At 34.7% G+C, this 20404-nt stretch overlaps 4 protein-coding genes across 4 annotated transcripts; all 4 read left to right on the top strand.

The window, feature by feature from the left end:
• Positions 1–106: 106 nt before the first annotated feature.
• Positions 107–2223, top strand: LOC6642243 (oocyte zinc finger protein XlCOF6). Its single transcript, XM_023175864.2, has 2 exons — positions 107–778; positions 841–2223. Exons 1-2 carry the CDS (start codon positions 275–277, stop codon positions 1786–1788), a joined length of 1452 nt encoding a protein of 483 aa, XP_023031632.1. The 5' UTR covers positions 107–274; the 3' UTR covers positions 1789–2223.
• Positions 2224–3265: 1042 nt separating this feature from the next.
• LOC6642242 (nuclear protein 1) lies at positions 3266–3732 on the top strand. The gene has a single exon (XM_002065112.4). It carries the CDS (start codon positions 3368–3370, stop codon positions 3572–3574), a length of 207 nt encoding a protein of 68 aa, XP_002065148.1. The 5' UTR covers positions 3266–3367; the 3' UTR covers positions 3575–3732.
• A 4238-nt stretch (positions 3733–7970) lies between these two features.
• LOC6642667 lies at positions 7971–9839 on the top strand. Its single transcript, XM_002065111.4, has 3 exons — positions 7971–8686; positions 8752–9430; positions 9494–9839. The coding sequence occupies exons 1-3, from the start codon at positions 8070–8072 to the stop codon at positions 9827–9829; spliced, it is 1632 nt and encodes a 543-aa protein (XP_002065147.1). The 5' UTR covers positions 7971–8069; the 3' UTR covers positions 9830–9839.
• Positions 9840–10603: 764 nt separating this feature from the next.
• On the top strand, positions 10604–12708 carry LOC6642666 (endoplasmic reticulum lectin 1). The gene is made up of 4 exons (XM_002065110.4): positions 10604–10873; positions 10932–11046; positions 11113–11954; positions 12019–12708. Exons 1-4 carry the CDS (start codon positions 10730–10732, stop codon positions 12529–12531), a joined length of 1614 nt encoding a protein of 537 aa, XP_002065146.1. The 5' UTR covers positions 10604–10729; the 3' UTR covers positions 12532–12708.
• Positions 12709–20404: the final 7696 nt, after the last annotated feature.

The raw sequence follows: 20404 nt of genomic DNA, 5'->3' as shown, positions 1-20404 counted from the left end.
GTGCTGAAAAGGTCAGTATTTTAGCATTTCCGACTACCAGTATTTATTGAGCCTTGCATTTCTTATCGATATATTAATACTTATCGATTTAATAACAGAATTGTAAACAAAAACAAATTAGAGCCTTTTATTTTTGAATTGTTTTATAAAAGGATTATACAAACTCTGTAAGCTCTGTACCTTTGTTAAGCAGGACACTCGACCCGGAACTGTGACTCGAGTTTTGAATCCCAACCATGTTCAATCTATTGCGTGCAATTTAACAATATTAAAAATGTTGGCTGCACCACTGCCTGTCCCAACTCTTCATCAACCGCTCCACTCTAAGGTCTCCAACTATCTCAACAATCAACGTCGCACTGGACAATTTTGCGATTTACTCTTGGAATTGGATTCAGACGAATCTCTGGCAGCTGCTGCCCATTTTTGTGTAGTCGCTGCCCAAAGCCAATTGATTGGGGTCAATCAGAAGCAGCAGCAATTTTCCATACACAATCCGCTTAAAGTGACGATTAGAAATTTTCACTGTACCCAATGTTTGCAAACCATAGTGGATTTCTTCTACGAGGACATTGTATCCGTGTCCAAAGAGCATGAGAGCCATTTTCGGGAATTGGCCAAAATATTGGCAGTAACCGAATTAATGAATCTGTATCAAATAGAGCCCGAGGAACCACAAGAAGTGAGCAATAATCAAATAGACGAAGAGAAATTACAGCAAAAAGAGCCAACTAAAAAACCAGATGATGTTTTTGAGCAACAGCAAAGTTATTTCAAAGTATTTCAATTTAAATAATTGTAGACGAAACATCAGCTAATCCTAAATATTTTGTTTTCTAGTTGAAGAATCCACGTGCAGTAAAGTCTAGCAGTAAGATTAACTATTGCATTGGATGCGATTTTAAGTGCTATCAGGTCCAGCAGATGATTGAGCACATGAGCAGCTGTGAACCATCCCATTTGACATGTTCTCTGTGCGAAGTTGGTTTTCTCGATTGGCGGGAATACGATACCCATCTTCGTCGACATTCCGGCGATTTACGGAAACCCTTCTTTTGCCTGCAATGTGGAACCCGCTTTACCACACGAGCTGCTTTGTTAGTTCATCTGCCTAAACATTCTACAGAGACACCACATCTGTGTCCGCATTGTGGCAAAGGCTTCAAATGGAAACAGGGCCTTACCAATCACTTGCTAGTTCACAATCCTGAAAAACAAATGCTTTGCGATGTCTGTGGATATAGTACAACCCACATGAAGGCACTCAAATCACATAAACTCTTGCATACAGGCGAATATTTTGCCTGCACTGTGGCTGGTTGTAAACATCGCGCCAATCGCAAAGAGAATATGAAATTGCATATTGAAACCCATAAACAGGGTCGGGATTTCATATGCGAAATATGTGGTTGTAAATTTAGTCAAAGCAAGAATCTAAAACGACACGCCCTAAAACACACCGAAAATGGCCTGAATCGTTATAAATGTCAATTGTGTAGCTTTTCATCGCATCGATCTGATAAAATGAAAGAACATGTTCATCGTGTCCATACCGAGAAAGCTGTTCAATTGGAATTGTCCGAAATAGTTGATAGTCCATTTGAAAATAAAATGATGTCCGATGAGTTTGATCTTCCTCTGTTAGATAGTAGTTTGCCATCAAGTACATTGGAACTCAAAGGCAAAGTTACTAAAGGCTCAAAGGGAGAAAAACCTGCGTCAATATCGACACAAATCACTGGCGAGAAACGTTTGAAAACGCTGCTGCCCAAAAAAATACTGAAATAAAGATTGATTCTTAGTAATATTTTCGTAAAGTTAAGTTAGAATTATACGAAAAATAATATCGAATGAAATTCCACTGCAAAGGTAATATTAAAATTGACTATAAAAATGATTTGTCTTAAGAAAAAGTCATTTAGTTTTATCTTATTTGCTTTAAGCCGTCGAATGAGCACGCAACAACAGTAAATTTTATACTTACTTGAAAATGGAAATATTTTGGTTTATAATATATTTTCAAAGAAAAACTTGGTTATATAGTTTAATGTTTAAATATAGCACGATGTGTGGTAAATATTTTAGAATTTATTTTATTGAATAATGTTATTTATATATTCCTTAAAATCACAAATTGCCAGAAAGGATTTTCGGGATTATCCGATAATTTAATTATTTTATTAAAGTTAATTTAAACTAATTCTAGATCCGAGTGGAATGTGATTTAGCGTTACTTTTTTATAATTAAAAACAATTTTGACTGATAAATGAATAAGTAAAACAGAAAAAATTAATTATAACTATAATTATAAATAAATATTATAGCAGGTTTTTAAATCCTTTAGATCGTCCTATTTAAATCAACTGTTTTTTTATCCTCATCATGTATTTCTTTATATTTTTCCTAGATGTAAACAAGTCACAACAATGTTTGGGGCCAATACTTTCTTATCTAACTTGGCCCGCTATTGCGCCTTACCTCAAGTGACGCATAAATGGCGATAGGGAATTCTTATCACCTTTTGAGGTAACAAAACCATTAGACAAATGAGAAAAGCTAAACTGAGAGCGAGAGAGAGAACTATTTTATGTAGGTCAGGAAATTTGGGTATGACTAATTCTATAGGTAAGTTCTTGATCTGTGTGACATTTATCACGTCGGAGGGACATTATATAAGCAGCAGCCAGTGTCTGTATGCATATGTATACATTTTCTTGAAGAACGTGTGTATTATGAAAATAATTTAAATAAATGTACAAGGCAAAAAAAAAATATAAAAAAGTGTTTGACGTGGTGAGCGTTTTGTTTTTGCTTTTGTTTTTTGTTTACCGCGCATTTTGTAAATACAATGAAAATTAAATTGCGCAGCAAAAATTACCCCAAAGCTTTCTGATGGGAAGAGCGAGAGCGCTTTGGAGAGAGAGAAGCACATTTTGGCGTAGCCAGAATGTTTCTGAAATTCTTTTCAAATCTTAACATCTTAAATGATAATTAGTTTTAACCTGATTTTACATAAACAAGCAAGTTTTTTGAAATATGGTAGTAAGACTTTTGTATTAAACTGCATTTGTAAGTTTTCCGAATGATTTTACAATACGTTTAACAGTTTCACAGTTGAAAACAGTTTCAAAATAAAATATTTTTTTCTAGAACTCTCAAGTTTTACAGTCTGGCATCTCTAAAGTGCTCTCTCTCTCTCTCTCTTGGAGCGAAGAAAAGCTCAGTGCCCCGCATATAAAAGGCAGTCGCAAGGGCGACAGACTGTGAATTTTGAAAAAAATTGTGAAAAAAATCAACAAATAAAACAAACAACACACCTTTAACTGCAACTTAGATCTCAAAAGGAAAAGAAGTTAACGCTCCAAAATGTCCGAAACCCATTATGATGAATATGAGCACTACAACTTTGACCATGACAAGCACATTTTCTCCAGTCACAGTGGCAAACAACGTTCGAAAAAGGAGGCTACTGAGCATACCAATCACTTTGATCCTTCTGGCCACTCGAGAAAAATTCTTACCAAACTCATGAATACCAACCACAACAATAACAAGAAGGCTTGCAAAAACTGATGTCAGGTCAATCAAGACTTAATTGAAGAAAGTATCCAGCAAAAGGAGAGAAAAGTAAAGTGTGAAAGGAAATCAAAGCGAATTTAAAGGTTATAAAAAGAAAGAAAAACGTCCGACCGAGAGAGTCTACTCATAGGAGAAAAGGCAAAAATTAAAAATCAAAGCAGAGGCCGCGTGCAGCCAAGCAGAGAAGAAACTGAAGAGAAAGGTGTGCAGCAGGCTGCATTGCGGACGAGACGAGAAAGAGAAAATCATAATAACATACATACATATTGGAAAAAAAAAACAAAAACTGTGAATGTTATAACAATTTTTTTTAATTTATAACTTCACAAAACAAAAAAATTAAGACAAAATATTATAACACATAACTAATTACTAGTTGCTTAAACATTTTCCTCTAAACTTAATTCAGACTTATAATTTTAGTTTAATTAAGCTTTATGAAGTTTGCTCTAGGTATTACATATAAAATAAAGAGAAAACCAAAACTGAAAACTAAATTAAATTATTTCTATTACTCCTTCTTTTCTTAAATGTCAAATTAGCAGCTAAGCGAGCCCTCCCACATAAAAACATACATACATATACAGATATACATACTTATGTGTGGATGTGTATGGGCATGGGCAGAAGAAAAAAAACGTTCAAAGGGGTGCAAAACTCATGCCAATCCTGTGAGAATTGTTTTTGGATTTTCTGATTTCAGACTACGTCTCTGAACATGTGTTTGTTAGTTTGTGCCTACAGGTGTGTGTGTGTTAAACGGCCCCCACAAAGTATGCATTTTTATACGTGTGTGTGTGTATGTGGAAGTGAGAGAGTTTGACTGCATATTTATAGCCTTTTAGTTGAACTCATTTGCACTCAGTTGAATGTCTCACATGTCTCATATATCCTCAATGCAAACTGCAACAGCTTTTTCTTTGTTATACCCTTGCAATAGGGGTACATTAAGAATCTAGCAAATCAATGTTATTAGCAAAGACCTTTCAGAGCTTTAATAGTTAGATCAATACTTTTATTACTTTAAATTTATAAAATTATTAGCTATATATTTTTTTTTTTCAGACGTTCAACAACGTAAAAAGTCTACCCACAAGCAAGAGCAAATTCTATTAATTAAGGGTATAACAATAACGACACAGCTGTCAATTGTGTTTTTTGTAATCTATATTTACTCTTATTTGAAAATATTATAAATGTATTTGTACATGTCGTATACATACTCATCATCTTATCATACATGTATGTATGTACATATATTTATGTACTTATACTATGTACACAGAAATGTTTTTAGAAATTTTTTTTTTTTGTTTTCAATATGTAACGGAAATATTCCCGTAACCTTCCATAAAATTAAAGTTCAAACTAAACACGAGTGTGAGTGTTTTTGTTTAATATCTTCCGGATGAGAATATAAATTAACATACTTATGTACAATGTACAGCGTATATATTTTTCAAGGAAGATTTACAAGATCATTTCAACAATGTTCTGTACAAATATTGGGATTCAGTAAAAATTTCCACTTTTTTTTTAATTTAATTAAAGCATACAAATTCTTAAGAATGTTTTTTAATCAGATTCTATTCTTGATTGCCATGACAAAACGAATTTTAGTCGCCTAAAAGTTAAAGTTATTTGTAAAATTAAACACAATCATGGTGCATTTTTGCCTCAAAATACACATCAATATTTGGAAAAAATATGATTTTATCAGTCCAACAAATACTATAAAAAGAGGTTTATAAGTAGCCAATATACAGATCAATATATTTCCTTATCTCTATTCTACATTGTAAAATTTTGAATGAAAAATTCTGGAAGCTTCCAGAAAATAACCCTAAAATAACATTCATTCATTTCCACTCTCTTTTTCTCTCTCTCTCTCTCTCCATCATTTACTCTCTCGGAATATTTTGCCGGCTTTTAAATTGCGTATTTGTTGATATTTGGTAAACAATATAAACAGAAACATCCAAAAGTTGATCAGGTGTTTTTTCTTTCCTACTTGTTTATATCATGCATAGCATATTAATCATCTTAAATATACATTTTAGCTATTAAAATTTCACCATTTATTGATTCATTTCAAACAATCTTTATTGTTTTTTTGAAGCAGTTTCTAGTAGTGAAGGTCTCTCAAACAAATCACCTGATAAAGAGCTTTTTTTTTGTGTTTGTTTTTTATTTTTTTTTGGTGCTGTAGAGGAGAACAACAAATTGAAAAACTAAACAAATGTGTAAAAAAAAAACTTGTTTGTAGCCGGCAAGAGTTCTTGTTTTGTTAACAAATAAATGACGCATTAGAAATAGTACAATTCCCATATCTTATGGAAAGATGTAGAATTTAGTGCTAGAGAAAAATACAATGACATCGAATCATTGAATAGGAATCCATTGACCTTTTCTTACTAACTGAATGAGTTTTTTTTTTTTTTAATTGACTAAACGTTTCTGCAATTAGAGAAATGTGTAAAATAAGCATACAAATGAAAGTTTTACAGCCAACATTGTAAAATTTGACCATGATGATTTGCCAAATGAAAAAGAGGGAGATGGAAAGACATTTCTTATCAAGAAATGTATGTAAGTTTGTTTTGTAAGTTTATTTATACCAACGGTTATAAATAGTTATAGTTTTTTTAAGTTCAGTTTGGCTTGTCTTGCTTATAGAAACAATTTAGATCGTTAAATTTTCTATATATCTTATGTATATCTGTTTATTCAAATATATGTAAGATGAAAGTGGTCGGCGGAGTATCTATACATATTCATCATATATTTTTACTTTCTCGATTACCAAAAACAATGTTGAAACAAATCTTTTTGCAAATTCTTTTTGATAATTTCGATACTTTTGATTTCTCGTTTTTTACTTCAGTTGTAATGCAAACGTTTAAATTATCCTCAATTTAATTTAATTTTATTTAACCTTTTCAATCTTTTAGATTGGTTTCGTTTTATGCTCTAACAAGAAAAGGGAATAAATTAAATTCGTTTACCAAAATCGAGTTAAAATCACAAAAATATCCCTTTTTATACCAAACAGGGCTTATGTCTTTTATCTCTTTCTTCATTAAATTTTTCATTAAATTTTTCTCATTTTTGACGGCAGGGCAGTTACTCAAGTTTTTAGTTAAATTAAAACAAATAGGAACAAGTTTTCCAAAACTTTTTAATTTAATTGGGGAACACTTAAAAAACTCTACTTTGCTTTTTCTACATGAATTCTTATGACCAACATGCAAATATTTCATGATTTTACCTTTTTGTGCACTGTGGTACTCTGAGTAAAAGAGAAAAATTATAACGATTATACGATCGAGTAAATTAGTCAAATGATCATTTTTTTTTCTTGACATTGATATATTATAATTGCAAAAATATGTATATTTTCTCTGTTACATGCCTAAAACATGACAATTATAAATAAAGTAATTTTTTTATTATTTCTCTTTTCTCAATTCAATGTTTTAATGAGGCCTTTTCTATTTTCGATTAAGTCTCTATGACGAAGGATATCTGAGACCTCAACTATAAGAGCTAAAGTCAACAAACTCTAATATATAAACACTTAGATCTGTTTATATAAGAACTTCAGAAGGAATCGTATTCTGTTTTGGCAAAAACAATTAAATTACAAACATTCAGATACTACTTGTGTTATTACTAGATAAACATAATATAAAATTGCAAATTAAACAAAAATAATGCATATTTTTTGGATTAAGTAAATGTGGGTACGTTTCAAATTTTAAAAGTGCCGATTAAATTAAACAAAAATAAACTATTAAATACAGATATAGAGATCCTATTGCACAGAGACTGGTGCATTTTTTGGCCACCCACAATCCAGACAAAGATAATCATTTCTATTTTCAAGTACTATGTCAATGCGACATATAACAGTTGATATCTTCATGGGTGAATTGAGATTGCTTTCTTTTGGAGCTAATGAAAGAGGCACGTTCAGGTATCGGTATCTAGATCTTCAAAGATCGTGGATAGTGCGCGTGCCACACGCCAAAAGGGGGGTATTTTATGAAATGGGCGGAGGTAATTACGACTTCCTAAAATATGGCGCTTTCAAGGCAAGTTGTACACACTTTCACCGCGAAAAAAGAAGATCACAAACAGAATTTTCAGATAAACAAGAAATGTCTGTCCCACTAGAATATGCATAAATGAATGAGTAGATCCGTCGATGGATGGATGGGACTTGTTAATTGCTTTGAACCGTTAATATGGAAGATGAAACTGGAGCACTGTTCCCATAATCATGCTGTACACGGCCAACGTATTAGCACCTTTCCAACTACATGGATGTTCTAGATATCACTGTTCGGTGTGTATTAGCACCTGAAGGTTTTCTGGAGCAATCAATCGAGTTGCTATGGTTAGTTGACCATAGAACTTCAAGCCAACTGGCTGTGCCAATTGTTGGTTCTCCTGCCGATAAAGGATATACCACATAAAATACAGGATAATGTCAGCCTATCAAGAAATGTCAACGAAACCACGACCTTGGTCGGGTCTGTGGATATTGATATTAAGCTTAATGCTTTTTGCCTTGACCCTAACGGCGGTAGCAATGCTTGAAGCTGGTCGTGCCCAGAGTCAATCTGGTGGTGAATCGGAAGTGTTTATAGTGAATAGTTTGTGGAAGCATTTCAAAGGCGATGCTAATAATACAACTACGGAACAAAAAGAAGAAGTGGCCACTGTGGAACGTATTGCAAGAGAAACAGGCAATATCAGTAGTGTAACATCTCAGGGCAATAACTATTATGAGGAACAGCGGGCAATAGTAGTGAATTCGGAGAGCTCTGCTCCAGTATTAGCCCAACGACAAGATGCGTTTGGTCCACCTCAAGCCGGCTCTGAGTCCTATGAACAGGATCCCTATTATGATGTGCCAGAGGATTATGGTGCAGAGCGCTATGAAGGAGACAGTTCGTCCAGCTCGTCCTCAGAGGAGACAGCTGAGGGACGAGCTGCTCAATCCCGTCCCTATGACTCTTACTATGCAGCATGGCAATATGGTAAAAAATCTCAATTACCTTCAGATGGGAATAATAGAAAGCTCGAAACTCCACCCAGCCGGTAAGAAATTTGATTCTCTTCCATCTACGTTCTAAATATAATGTTCATCTCGTCTTATGCCCCAGGTCACCATATCCAGCCTATGATGATGTCTATGATTATCCCATGGGCTTTCAACCACGTCCACGTCCAGAGACAGGCATTTCCAAGCAGGCACCACCATCCCAACCGCACACTGAAATGGGTGTGCCACAGGTTCAGTCGGAATCCACTCTGTTAACAGTTCTTAAAAGTCTTAAACAAATCTGGGATCTATATCAGGCTCTTATGAGCGCCTGGAATGCGGTCAGTGAGCGTCATCAACAAAGTGCGGAGGTTTTAAAAAAGGAGCTAGCCCAGAAACAGGCGGAAAAGCAGCGTCTTCGTCAGCAGCAGCAGCAGAAAACTAGAATAAATTCAAAGAAACCACCAGCCATGGCCAATAAGAACAAAAATAAAATAACAACCACAACAACAACATCCACTACATCTACGACCACCAACAAAACTCCATCTACAGACTCCGCCGAGGAGTCAGAGGAGGAATCCACATCTTTGGCTCCCGCTAAAGTAGAACCACGTCATGGTGCCAAAGGAGATGTTGATAAAGTGAGTTCTGTCCGTGGTCTACGTCAGCGACGCGCGGCTGAGGCTGAACTGGACAACGATGTTGGCGAAGGACGCTACATTAAGGGTGATCCTCTCAAGGGTTATTATGATTTCGTCATTACCGAAGGTTCTTACAAATTCTGGGCTGTGTTTCAGGTTAGTTGCTTATCCATATCCAATAAAATGTATATTTCATCAGTTTCGTTTCTTAATTTCCAGGTTGGCACAGCAATTTTGATTATCTACTCAACTTTTGCAGCCATTTACTACTCCAAGGTGAATCCATTAACCAGTGATTATGATTATACGGATTATTTGGGTGGTGGACGATCACTATCTGGTGGAGATGATGACTTTGTTGATGATGGTGATGGCACTACAGCAACGCCAGCACCATCAGCAACCTCTCGTCTCATGGATTGGTTGCCAAGGACAGGGCATTCTTTGCAATTCATTCTGGATGCTATTGATAAAATACCCTTAGATCATGATCAGCACAAAGAAGTCGGTTGGAATACGGACACAACGGATACAGATAAAATGAAAATGAGATAGGCATTTTAGGATCGAGATTTTTTTTACATATGTTAATGAAAATAAAACTTAGTTGAAACCAAATTAATTATTATTTATTTATCGAATGTGTCATGTGTGTGAACCCATTTGTTGATCATACTATGATCGTCATATAATAATAGTAAGTCTGATCTAAATACATTCTAGATTTAGGCACTTGTGAAATTCAGTTATCGACTTCAAAAAAGATTTTATATAATTGTTATAATATTTTAACAGTTCAAACCAAATATTTTAAAGCAACTGCTTATATTTTGAGGGATTGTCGAAGAACATTTTTGTATTAATTATTTATTATTAATAATTATTATTAACTTTTTAATTACTTTTTAATTGTTATCTCATATATTTGCGATATATACCTTAATGGTAATAGGAATAATTCAGTAAATTATTAATCAATCAATTGTACAATAGTTACTACTTATACTTATACTTACTAATATGTAGTTAATTTGTCCAATTGCTTGATTGCAAGGGTATACAATTATTTAAATTAGTTTTCTGACTTAATTAAAAAGTTTTATAATACATATGTATGTATATATACATATATGTAAGAAAGTGGACTTGGTTATGCTTTTATTTGATTGTTCTTGGTTTCTTGTAAATTCTCTATTTTAAGTTTTATCAAATTATCTGTTGCTGCTTCAATCATTTTGCTTTTATTTGAATTCGACTTTATCGAAATGTATTTCAAGTATTAATTTTATACTTTTGGTATTTTTGGCAGTGTGACCGTTGTTCAAGCCAATCATCTGTTTTAGACGATAAAAACAACACGTAGCCCAAAATAAAAAAATTGCAAGCAAGTTTTGATTGTTTTTGCTTTGGAATATGAAACACAGCAATTAGACAAAAAACTACCGATTAGACAAGATGAAGGTAGTCCACCTGCTAATTTGCCTTGTAGCAGCTATCATTGATGTGGCGGTTGTGGCACACGAAGCCAAAGATTTTGATGATTCCATTTTGTACAAAATTGAATTTGCAGTGCCCGAACTGTTGGGATCGGGTGAACCGGTAAGTTAGTGGTGTATAAATTGTTGGAATTAATAAAACATTGAATCTTGAACTGCAGGATCTGAGCAATCAGCTTAGAACATTCTATACGCAGGATAAGGAGAAATATGAATGTTTGATACCCACTCTAGAGAAACCCAAAGAGGAGGAAAAATCGGATAAGCCAGAGCTGTGTAAGGATCTACATGTTATGGTGATCTTATTTGGGACTTCAATTATTTATGTTTTCTCTTTGTCAGCTCCCATTACCTTGTTGCAGCCAATATTCTCGGCTCCAACATGCTCGTATCGCATTGAAGCCTATTGGTCCTATGAAATCTGCCATGGTCATCATGTGCGGCAGTATCACGAGGAGCGGGAGGGCAAAAATGTTAAGTTCCAGGAATATTATCTGGGCAAATGGAATGAGGAGAAAACGGAATTACTAACTAAATCCTGGGATGCTGAGCGTCAGAGCGGAGCCAAACCCAAATATAAGACCTTAAGAATTGATAATACACGATATCCATATTTCGAAATGGAATTCACCGATGGCACAATGTGCGACATAATTGATGCTCCGCGTACGACAATGGTGCGTTATGTGTGCTATCCGCACGGCAAGGATGATATTTATTCGTTTAAGGAGACATCATCCTGTAACTATGAGGCTATTATTTTGACCTCATCTTTGTGTGCGATACCGGGTTTTCATGCAGAGGAAACGAAAGAGTTGTCCATCAAGTGTTTCAATTCGGATTCGGAGCCACATAAACCATTGGGCATGTTGCGCTGGGAACTAAGCGAGTGGGCCGAGAGCGAAAACGATTTGCTCTTCTCGAAAGAGAAAGATTCGGCAAAGGCACCGGCCAAATTGTGGCCCAAGGCAGATGGTGATATGGTTACGTTTAAGTATAGTGGAGATGTGGATAAAATAATTATGGAGCTAATGGCCAATGGTGATATCGAGGTCGACAATGACTATCAACAGCATCTTTTATCCCGAGCTATGGCCGCAGCAAGTTCTGGAACTGGACCTACGGCAACAAATGATCTGACACCCATTAGAGACTTTATCTCGGGCAAGAATTGTCTTACAGGTGTAAGTGAAACCAAACAGGAATATTATATTTATGTTTATCTATTTATTTTCGCATCCTTTTTAGGGAAACGGCTGGTGGAAATATGAATTTTGCTATGGTCGTCACGTACGTCAGTTCCACAAGGATAAAAACAGCGAGGTAGAGCTATTTCTCGGCTACTTCTCTGAGGAATCGCATCGACAGTGGGTTAATTTAAATCCCGACAAGGGTAGTCGGCGTCCAGCATTTACCTCCTCCATTTGGCATCATTATGAGAAGGGCACACATTGCGATCGGACAAATGCGCCTCGTGAGGTGGATGTCAAACTTACCTGTATTCCGGTTACCACAAGCGGCACTGCTGTATCCATGTATTTGTTGGAGCCCAAGACGTGTCAATATATTTTGGTTGTGGAATCCCCAATTATATGCGATCTCATGCAATATGCCGATGTCTATGGCCTAGTTAAACCAGAAAGTTTACAGAAAGTTATAGCCGGTGATAAGGAGACCTCATCTTCGTCTCCATCGTCCCCGGCCGTTGCACCAGAATCACCTGCCACACCCGAAAATGTCCCAGAGCAAATCCGTGCTTAGACTCAAGTGTGTGTTAAAAACTAATTATAGTCAATGATTAATTAAAATTAAATATCTATACACATATGTATGTGTGATTAATTAAAATTAAATATCTATACACATATGTATGTGTAACTATGTATATTTAATGTAAATTAATTCAAATACTTTAAAATTAAACTGAAGACTTTTTAAATATTATAATATTGGTCGAAAACAAACTTATTTTTTTTTAAAAGTGATACACTTTTTAGTCGCAGTTAAAGGGCCAATTCAATGTTTTACACAAATATAAGTTTCGATGTTTCAAAAAAATGTTCTTATAATTCCAATGTTCTGACTGTGTTCGCTTGCAGTTCCGGGATATAACCATTCCCCCTTTTAACTTATCATTTTTGGTGTAAAGTAGAATGATTTATTTTGGGTTTCAAAATTCAACTTATAATTCTGATGTTCAGTTTACTTTATTTAGCAATAGAAAGCTAATTGACATAAATTGAAAACGAAAGCTATAAGATCAATGGATATTCTTGAAATAGGCGATATTAATAAGGTTTTTAAAGATTCATTTTTGTTTGTTTAAAATTTTTAATCTTTGTTTTTGGGCAACAAAAAAACTCAACATGAAACGAAAATAACTCTTTCTAAATGGTATAATATTGACACGTATTAAATGCATTAAATGTTTTCGACCTCAATATCTCTTCTTAACTAAATTTTAAAACTCTTTTGCAACATTATTTAATTTTAGATCATGTAATTTGTAATTAGGTAAATGTGTGTGGGAAGTCAGACGAATATTAATTGATTAATTATATCGTATAGGTAGGACTTAAACTGATGATTCGGGACAAACTTGTTATTGTCATCAGGATATCAATAATCGTTGGTATACAATTTTTCGCTAACAATTACACACCTGAAATTGAGGTTACAAATTGTAGAAAAATTTTGTGACAAAAATAATATTTAAATACTCACACTAAAGACATGAATTATAATATAAATTTAAGTTTCGATGTTGATCATCTCTATTTCCTCGTCCTCATCTATTATCTTATGGGGCAAGGCATAGATAAGCTTATTCCAGAAATTGGTATCATTTCTTATCAGATAGGTATTCAGTTTCAAGTAGCTGTTTAATTCGCCATCCAGTTCATCAAAGTTCTCCACGCCCGGATAGATAATCACAATGAGCCGCTTGTACTGATCCTTGGAGGTGGCATGAAGGGCCAAACGAAATTCCAGACGACCCCAGACCGACTTGAGGAAATTCTTAGTCATTAAAATGACAATGCACTTGGAATTCTCGACAGAGTGACAAATACAGTCAGGAATTGGTTCACCAGCGAGCCAATCTCTTTCGTAGAAGCAGAGACGAAGTCTGTTGCGTCCATGTTCCAATTTTTGCACGTACTCACTTACCAAATGAGAATCCTTATGGCAGTAGGCCAAAAAGCAGTCGTACTTGGTCTCCGTGCCCTTCTCCAGACGAGTGGTCAGTTTCAGGAACAATCTCTTTTCGTATAGCCACATGACAATGGACTTCCAAAAGCATTGCAGGAAACTTAATAGACAGCTCAGCATTATGAACGATGTGAAATAGATGACATATCGAGGAATTTTTTCAGGGCATAGATCTATCTCCTCCAAGGAAACAAACAATCTGGAATCGTGGCATTCTGTCTTACACAGGTCCTTGATATTCTCTGCCAGATTCTTGGTGAACCGAAAAAAACGTATTTCTTTGCAATGACAAATCCATTTATTGCCCGATATGAAGATGGTCAAACTGGACATATTCGATTTTTGTGTTAGAAACTCCCTTACACTTTCGTTCAGTGTCGTAAGAGAATTGTTTCTTATATCGAGAAGTTGAATACTTTTTGGAAGAACCTCTATTTTTGTAAGATTATTGTACCTCAGATGAAGTTCTTTCAGTTGATTAAAGCCTATAATTTTGGTGGAGTTGTCTAAAGTCTGTAGGTTGTTATTTTCAAACAGAAGAGTCGCATTCTCAGTTATGGGTAGTTCAGAGGGTATCTCGGGCAATCCCAGATTACTGCAGTTAATAATAAATCTCCGACTCTCATCTTCTTTACAGCAGGTGCACAGTTCTGGGCAGGATTTCTGTTTACTGCATCGCCATAAAGCAGCTTGGTATTCTGTCAAATTTACTTTCCTGAGATGTGCAAGAACTTTGGTGAACTTACAACTGCATTGCCAAGGATTTTCCGACAATTGAACATTGCTTAGTTTTGATATGAACTGTGTCACATCATCATCAAGTCCTGTAATGTTGTTTTGCCGAATATCCAGGACTTGGAGATCGGATGGAAGTTGATCCAGATGAATATGGGTGAGAAAGTTGTTCTTCAAGTGTAGTTCTCTTAGTGTGGAGTTCCGTAGGGAGGAGGTTGAAAGAGTTTCGATGAAGTTATTATCCAGTAGAAGTGATGGTTCTCCGAGTATTTTATTCGGCAAGTCGGGAAATGTTTCCAAAGCTTTACTCGAGCAATTGATAATAAATTGATCTTCAGATCCATTCACACAGCAGGTGCAGGACTCTGGGCAAGGTCCTTCTATATGGTAAAAATTAACACGATTGTTAATTTTATGATACTTATCATCATAATCATCATAATCCTCCTCTTTTTTCATCAATTTAAGGTAATTCAGAAGATTTGTATTGTTACAATTGCATTTCCAATTTATTCCTGATTGTACCAGGGTCAAGTTATCGTTTCGCTCTAATAAAAATGCGGCTACATTTGGATCCAAGGACGTTATGTTATTGTTTCGTATGTCGAGCCATTCTAGATTGTTAGGCAGTTGATCAATCTGTATGTTAGTTAGATTATTATTAGCTATATAAAGTCTCCGTACATTATTATAGCCCTCTGACGAAGTATTTGGTAATTGTGTTAGACCGTTGCCTTCAAATAATAGATATGTCTTTCCCACAATTGGAATAGGTAATTTTTTCGGAATAAATTCTAGTCCTTGTCGAGTGCAGTTTATTACAAATGGACTTTCAGTGTATTCGTATACACCGCCCTTCAAACCACAATTGCATGAGGTGGGGCAACGTAAGCCGTTTATACCGAGGTTAAAGTGACACAATCCATCAAATCGTGAACAAACAAAAGCTGTCATATTTGTGTTGTTTATCTGTTGCGAATAATGGGGTTTATCCTCATCTTCAAAAGAAATAATCTGAAGATTTTTGTAACTTGTAAAATATTTGAGCTCAATCCTGTTAGCAAGATACAAATCTAGTTTTGCTAAATTATTCTGAAGTGTAGTTGATCTGAAATCAAATTAATAATTAATTTGTGTTCTAATTTAAAAAAAATGTATAAAGCATAATACCAACCTCAGAAACTCAGTGTTGTCCAAAGTGCACTCATCAAATGACAATGTTTTTAGTTCTGTTAAATTTTTAAAAATAATTGAATTTAGGTTTTTTAAAGTTGTGTCATAAAATTCAATTCCATTTAACTGTGAATTAAATTGAAAAGTGTCATTACAAAAAAAGAGTGTGTCATTACAATAAAAAGTTATAAACACTAAATTGCTCATTCTCTTTGATAAATAATTATTCCAAATGAAGGACATGTTGCGTTGTTCATATTTATTCAGATTAGGGCAACAAATCCGTGCTTGCTTTGGTCCGTTTAAGACATCAACATCGTATTCCGTTATTAAACGTTCATATTGATATAGTATATTTGTTTCCTCAGCATAATATAAATTAAGAGCTTTCATATATTGATTAGCTTGAAGAGGTGTATCTTCTGTAATAGTTCCCGTAAATATGATTTCGAAGAAGCCCAATTTTTTTTTTATGGGAAATGCAATCAGTTTTTTAGGCAGAGTTAGGTTCACCAGATTAGTTTTCCAAGTTATTGATACTTTGCTACCACGTTTTTCATTCAATATTTCGATTTTATATTTATCAGTAATTACAGTTTTTTCGGTTTGCGTACATGTTTTATTGTTTTCACTGGAATTGCTCACTGTACATTCATTAGCGCAATAATCATCACAGTAATCATCTCTGATATAATCTATTTGTCTTAGGTGTTCAACATAAAATTCACATAAACCAATTGCCAGGAATAGCAAAAATATTTGAAGTATTTTTAGCAACATTTCGAAGTCCACTCAGACGAAAGTTCAAAACTCTACTGAAGCAGACCCGAAAATTACAGAACAGACGAAGTCTTGCTTGCAGAATCCAAGAACCATATCAGCAGAGCTTGCCATAGGGAATTGATAGATTTCAGTGTGAAATTCCCATTATATATATAGTTGGATGTTTTTTGGTGGGAATTGTATGCCATAATTTCAATAAATTTTCAATCAGTAGATTGGGATAGATTCGGTTGTGTAAATGTTTTCATACCCTTAACCTCCCCTACCATATTTTAGACCCCTTTGCTTACCGTTGTCAAACTTCTGCCGCAGAACATAAATTTTTGAAAGAAATGTGTATCCATGTTTAATATTTTATGAATTCAATTCGTTGAAACAATTTACAAGCAAATGTATTTGGGTCTTATCAACATTTTCATTGCCTTATACGAGTAATAGCGACCGCGCCATAGCTCCCATGTGAGGCCTGTATCAGCCCATTGGTTGGTATATGCCCCAACGTAATATGTTCCAAACAGATTGCTAAGAAAAATTATAGAATATTAGAAAAATGTACATATTTTTTAAACTTAAACAGTAAACACACCTTCGGGTGCAAACTTCATACCACCAGGCGCCTCGGCGCTCTATGGCGCAATGTCTGGTTTCACTTGCATCGTTATCCTGGTCATATGTGGAAAACGCCTGATCCTTTGTGTGAAAGGCATTTCCCGCATCTCCAGTATAGGTGCCCAACTTGCTCAGTTTATAAAGTGCATTTTCATTTTCAATGTAAAACTCATCGTATCGTGCGAATCGAGTATTACCATCAAAATCCTCCAAATGAATATACAATTCGTAGGTCTGAGATTTGGTAATGGCATGCAATTTATCAAGACCTATAAAGAAATCACCGGAAAGTTCTCCAAAACCATGTTTGTACTCCGTCCAATTTCTGTAGAAATTTAAATTGACGTCTGACCGACTGGCCACTACAATATAACCAGCTCCGGCAATCTGAGCATTGCATAAGACCGGGAACGGATCAAGACCTGCAAGAGTAATTTGATATATGCCTTCTTTACCATACCCTAGTGGACAGGAGATTAAACTCCAATTGGCCTTTAACGTCAAACTTAAAAGAAAGTGTTAAAAATTTGGTATATAACATACAAATATCATTGTTACCTATTGAATATCAGACTACTATCCACTGGTCCATCGAATGTTAAATTAGAAGGCTGCAATATTTCTTCTCCAGAGCACCTACTAATGGCCATGCAAGACACTGCCAAATATATCCAAAGAACTTTCATTGTAGTACAATTGTTAACTGGTTTCTCATGTCGCCTAAATCTACTTTATATACCTCTTTTGTATATAAAATCTTAATCGAAAATACTTTTACTTAGTTGATAAGAGGAGCTATAATTTTTATGGAATATACTTTCACTTAGTTGATAAGATAGATGCATACATACCTATGTTAACTAAATTTAACGAGAGGCATCTTGAGTCCAACTGACTATATAGATAAGGAGTTTTGTTTAAATATAGAAAGATGAAAAAAAAAAAAAAATCAGTCAAGTCAACAATTTCAACTTGAATTTGGCAACACATTAGTTGTACATAATTATTATTATTAATATTATTATCAGTATATCAGTATATAAAAATATATGTATATATTTATTTGTAAACTACCAATCTAACAATATTTATCCAATTGCAAATCATCAAACGAGAATTTCTGCTATTGAATAAAATGATTATTAAACCAGAGGGCTGGGGCTCACCTTGACCGCGACAAAGTTTGCAAGTTTTTTGTTACTCTTTCCTTTTCCTATAGCCGTCAAAGTGAAAAAAACGTTTTATTTAAAAAATCTAAGGTTTGCGAAAGAACGGCCTACAATCTTAGTAAAGAAAATGACGAAGTTTATGTTTAGATGTAATAAACTCACCAATATAAATTTTTTGACATTGACAATAGCTCAGAAAATAGCAAAGTTATTATGAAAAGTCACTGTTTGCGACTTTGCCGTTTGTATGGGAGCTATATGATATAGTGGTCCGATCCAGCTGAGTCCGAGATATACAACCTGCAGTATATACTAGCCTCAGTAGCGGATCTACGGGGGGTGAAAAAGGGTAAATTTGGCCCCCAAAACTCCGAGTCGGATAGGCAATCAAAGTTTGGTCAAAGAAATTTTTCTTGGTCAAACAAATTTTCGACCTTCATAGTGCTCCGTAATATCACCGTATCATCCTCAACATATCCAAAATGAATCAAAATTTCCTAAAAAATTTAATTTGATTTCAATATTTTTGAAAATTTCAACTCATTTTTAGATTCAAGTCTGTAAAATAATGACATTTTTGCATACTTAAAGGCATCTATTTTAGTTATTTAAAAAAATTCACGTTATTAAATAACGGTTATTTGTTTGTAACCACATACAAAATGGCAGTAGGAAAGTGACACATAAAACTGCAGAATATCATAAATATTTGATAAATTAAAAAAATTTATTCCTCAGGAAATACTATAATTTTTTTAAATTAATGAAAATAAAAATGTTGTGAATAATGTTAGCCTTTTGCTTTAATTATAAATATACTTTTTGCTTAAAAAATGTGTAAAAAAAATTCTCTTCTTTATATCAATCCTATCTGTTAAATTGCCTTTCCCTAAAAAAAAAGTCTTGATCCATAAATAAAGAATCAAAATTCAGTTCAAATTGCTTTCAAGTATCCCACTTTTGTGATCAATCAATAGGCAAATCTAAACCAAAAGCCCCGAAGCATCAATTACAGACAATTAGTTGGCAAAATATTGAAATCCAATTATAAAGTGATTCTTAAGTCTCAGGCCACCATGACCGTTTCGGGTTGACACTTGAGAATGTCACGGATCAATTTCCCATCGATCAGCATTTTCGGGGAGTGGGAATGTGTCAAGGGTCCAATTCTCTTTGCAAACAATTGGCTTAATTCTTGTTTTTTTTTTTTTTTTTTGATTTTGTTTTGTTGACACCTAAAGCGCCGATCGTGAACCTGATTAATGCGAATTTTTAATTGAATCCTGGCTCACCATCCTCCAGTTCAATGTACGCCTAACATCGTAAATTGCGCATATTATACCAGCTCATCGATAGGGGGGAAAACGAGGGAGAACGAGGACGCTACAAAGAAGGAGAAACAGAGAGCCGCTGGCCAATGAAAACGAATTCAAAAGAGGTTTTTGGTCTACATCATGGCCAGGAGGAGAATAAAAAACCAAATGAAATGTGCGCCAAGGAATTTAAATGGAAACTTAATCTATGCATACACTGAGCAAAGTTCTTATAAAGGAAAAAGCGATCTTAAGAACCAATCAATTGGTTTTCCATCAATTTTTTTACTGTGCAATTTTTGTTTTTCTCAGTGCAAGATAATGGCAAATCGAGATAAAAATGCAAAGATGCAACCGCAGCTGAATGCAACTTTATTTTTTTTTTGTTCATCTATTAGAATGCAAGCTTCCAGGCGGCCACTCTCAGTTGGCTTCAAACTCCGGTCTCCGGTTCCTGTCTCTCTTGTCTGCTTAACAGAGCAAATGTGCGTGACTGGCCAAGATGAGGGCGAAGGCGTCACTCGAACTAGTTTAAATGTGCCGGTGATCAGCGGTAGTTGTCATCATTGCATTAGAAAAAGTCTGGATCCATAAGTCTGCAATGCTCAAGGGGGGGCCCCCAAAAAAAACAAGTCATAGTCA

This window comes from Drosophila willistoni, assembly GCF_018902025.1.
Source record: "Drosophila willistoni isolate 14030-0811.24 chromosome 2R unlocalized genomic scaffold, UCI_dwil_1.1 Seg167, whole genome shotgun sequence".
NCBI classification, from domain to species: Eukaryota; Metazoa; Arthropoda; class Insecta; order Diptera; family Drosophilidae; genus Drosophila; species Drosophila willistoni.
The sequence above is the reverse complement of the archived record's forward strand: the minus strand, read 5'-3'. Positions and strand labels throughout refer to the sequence as shown.

What these genes read in the sequence shown, in the direction of transcription:
- LOC6642242 (XM_002065112.4), top strand. Translation starts at nt 3,368, where the DNA reads ATGTCCGAAACCCATTATGATGAATATGAGCACTACAACTTTGACCAT.
- LOC6642667 (XM_002065111.4), top strand. Translation starts at nt 8,070, where the DNA reads ATGTCAGCCTATCAAGAAATGTCAACGAAACCACGACCTTGGTCGGGT. An exon ending in CTCGAAACTCCACCCAGCCG is followed by an intron (nt 8,687 to 8,751) that starts GTAAGAAATTTG and finishes CTTATGCCCCAG; the next exon opens with GTCACCATATCCAGCCTATG. An exon ending in AATTCTGGGCTGTGTTTCAG is followed by an intron (nt 9,431 to 9,493) that starts GTTAGTTGCTTA and finishes CTTAATTTCCAG; the next exon opens with GTTGGCACAGCAATTTTGAT.
- LOC6642243 (XM_023175864.2), top strand. Translation starts at nt 275, where the DNA reads ATGTTGGCTGCACCACTGCCTGTCCCAACTCTTCATCAACCGCTCCAC. An exon ending in AACAGCAAAGTTATTTCAAA is followed by an intron (nt 779 to 840) that starts GTATTTCAATTT and finishes TTTGTTTTCTAG; the next exon opens with TTGAAGAATCCACGTGCAGT.
- LOC6642666 (XM_002065110.4), top strand. Translation starts at nt 10,730, where the DNA reads ATGAAGGTAGTCCACCTGCTAATTTGCCTTGTAGCAGCTATCATTGAT. An exon ending in ATCGGATAAGCCAGAGCTGT is followed by an intron (nt 11,047 to 11,112) that starts GTAAGGATCTAC and finishes TCTCTTTGTCAG; the next exon opens with CTCCCATTACCTTGTTGCAG. An exon ending in GCAAGAATTGTCTTACAGGT is followed by an intron (nt 11,955 to 12,018) that starts GTAAGTGAAACC and finishes CATCCTTTTTAG; the next exon opens with GGAAACGGCTGGTGGAAATA.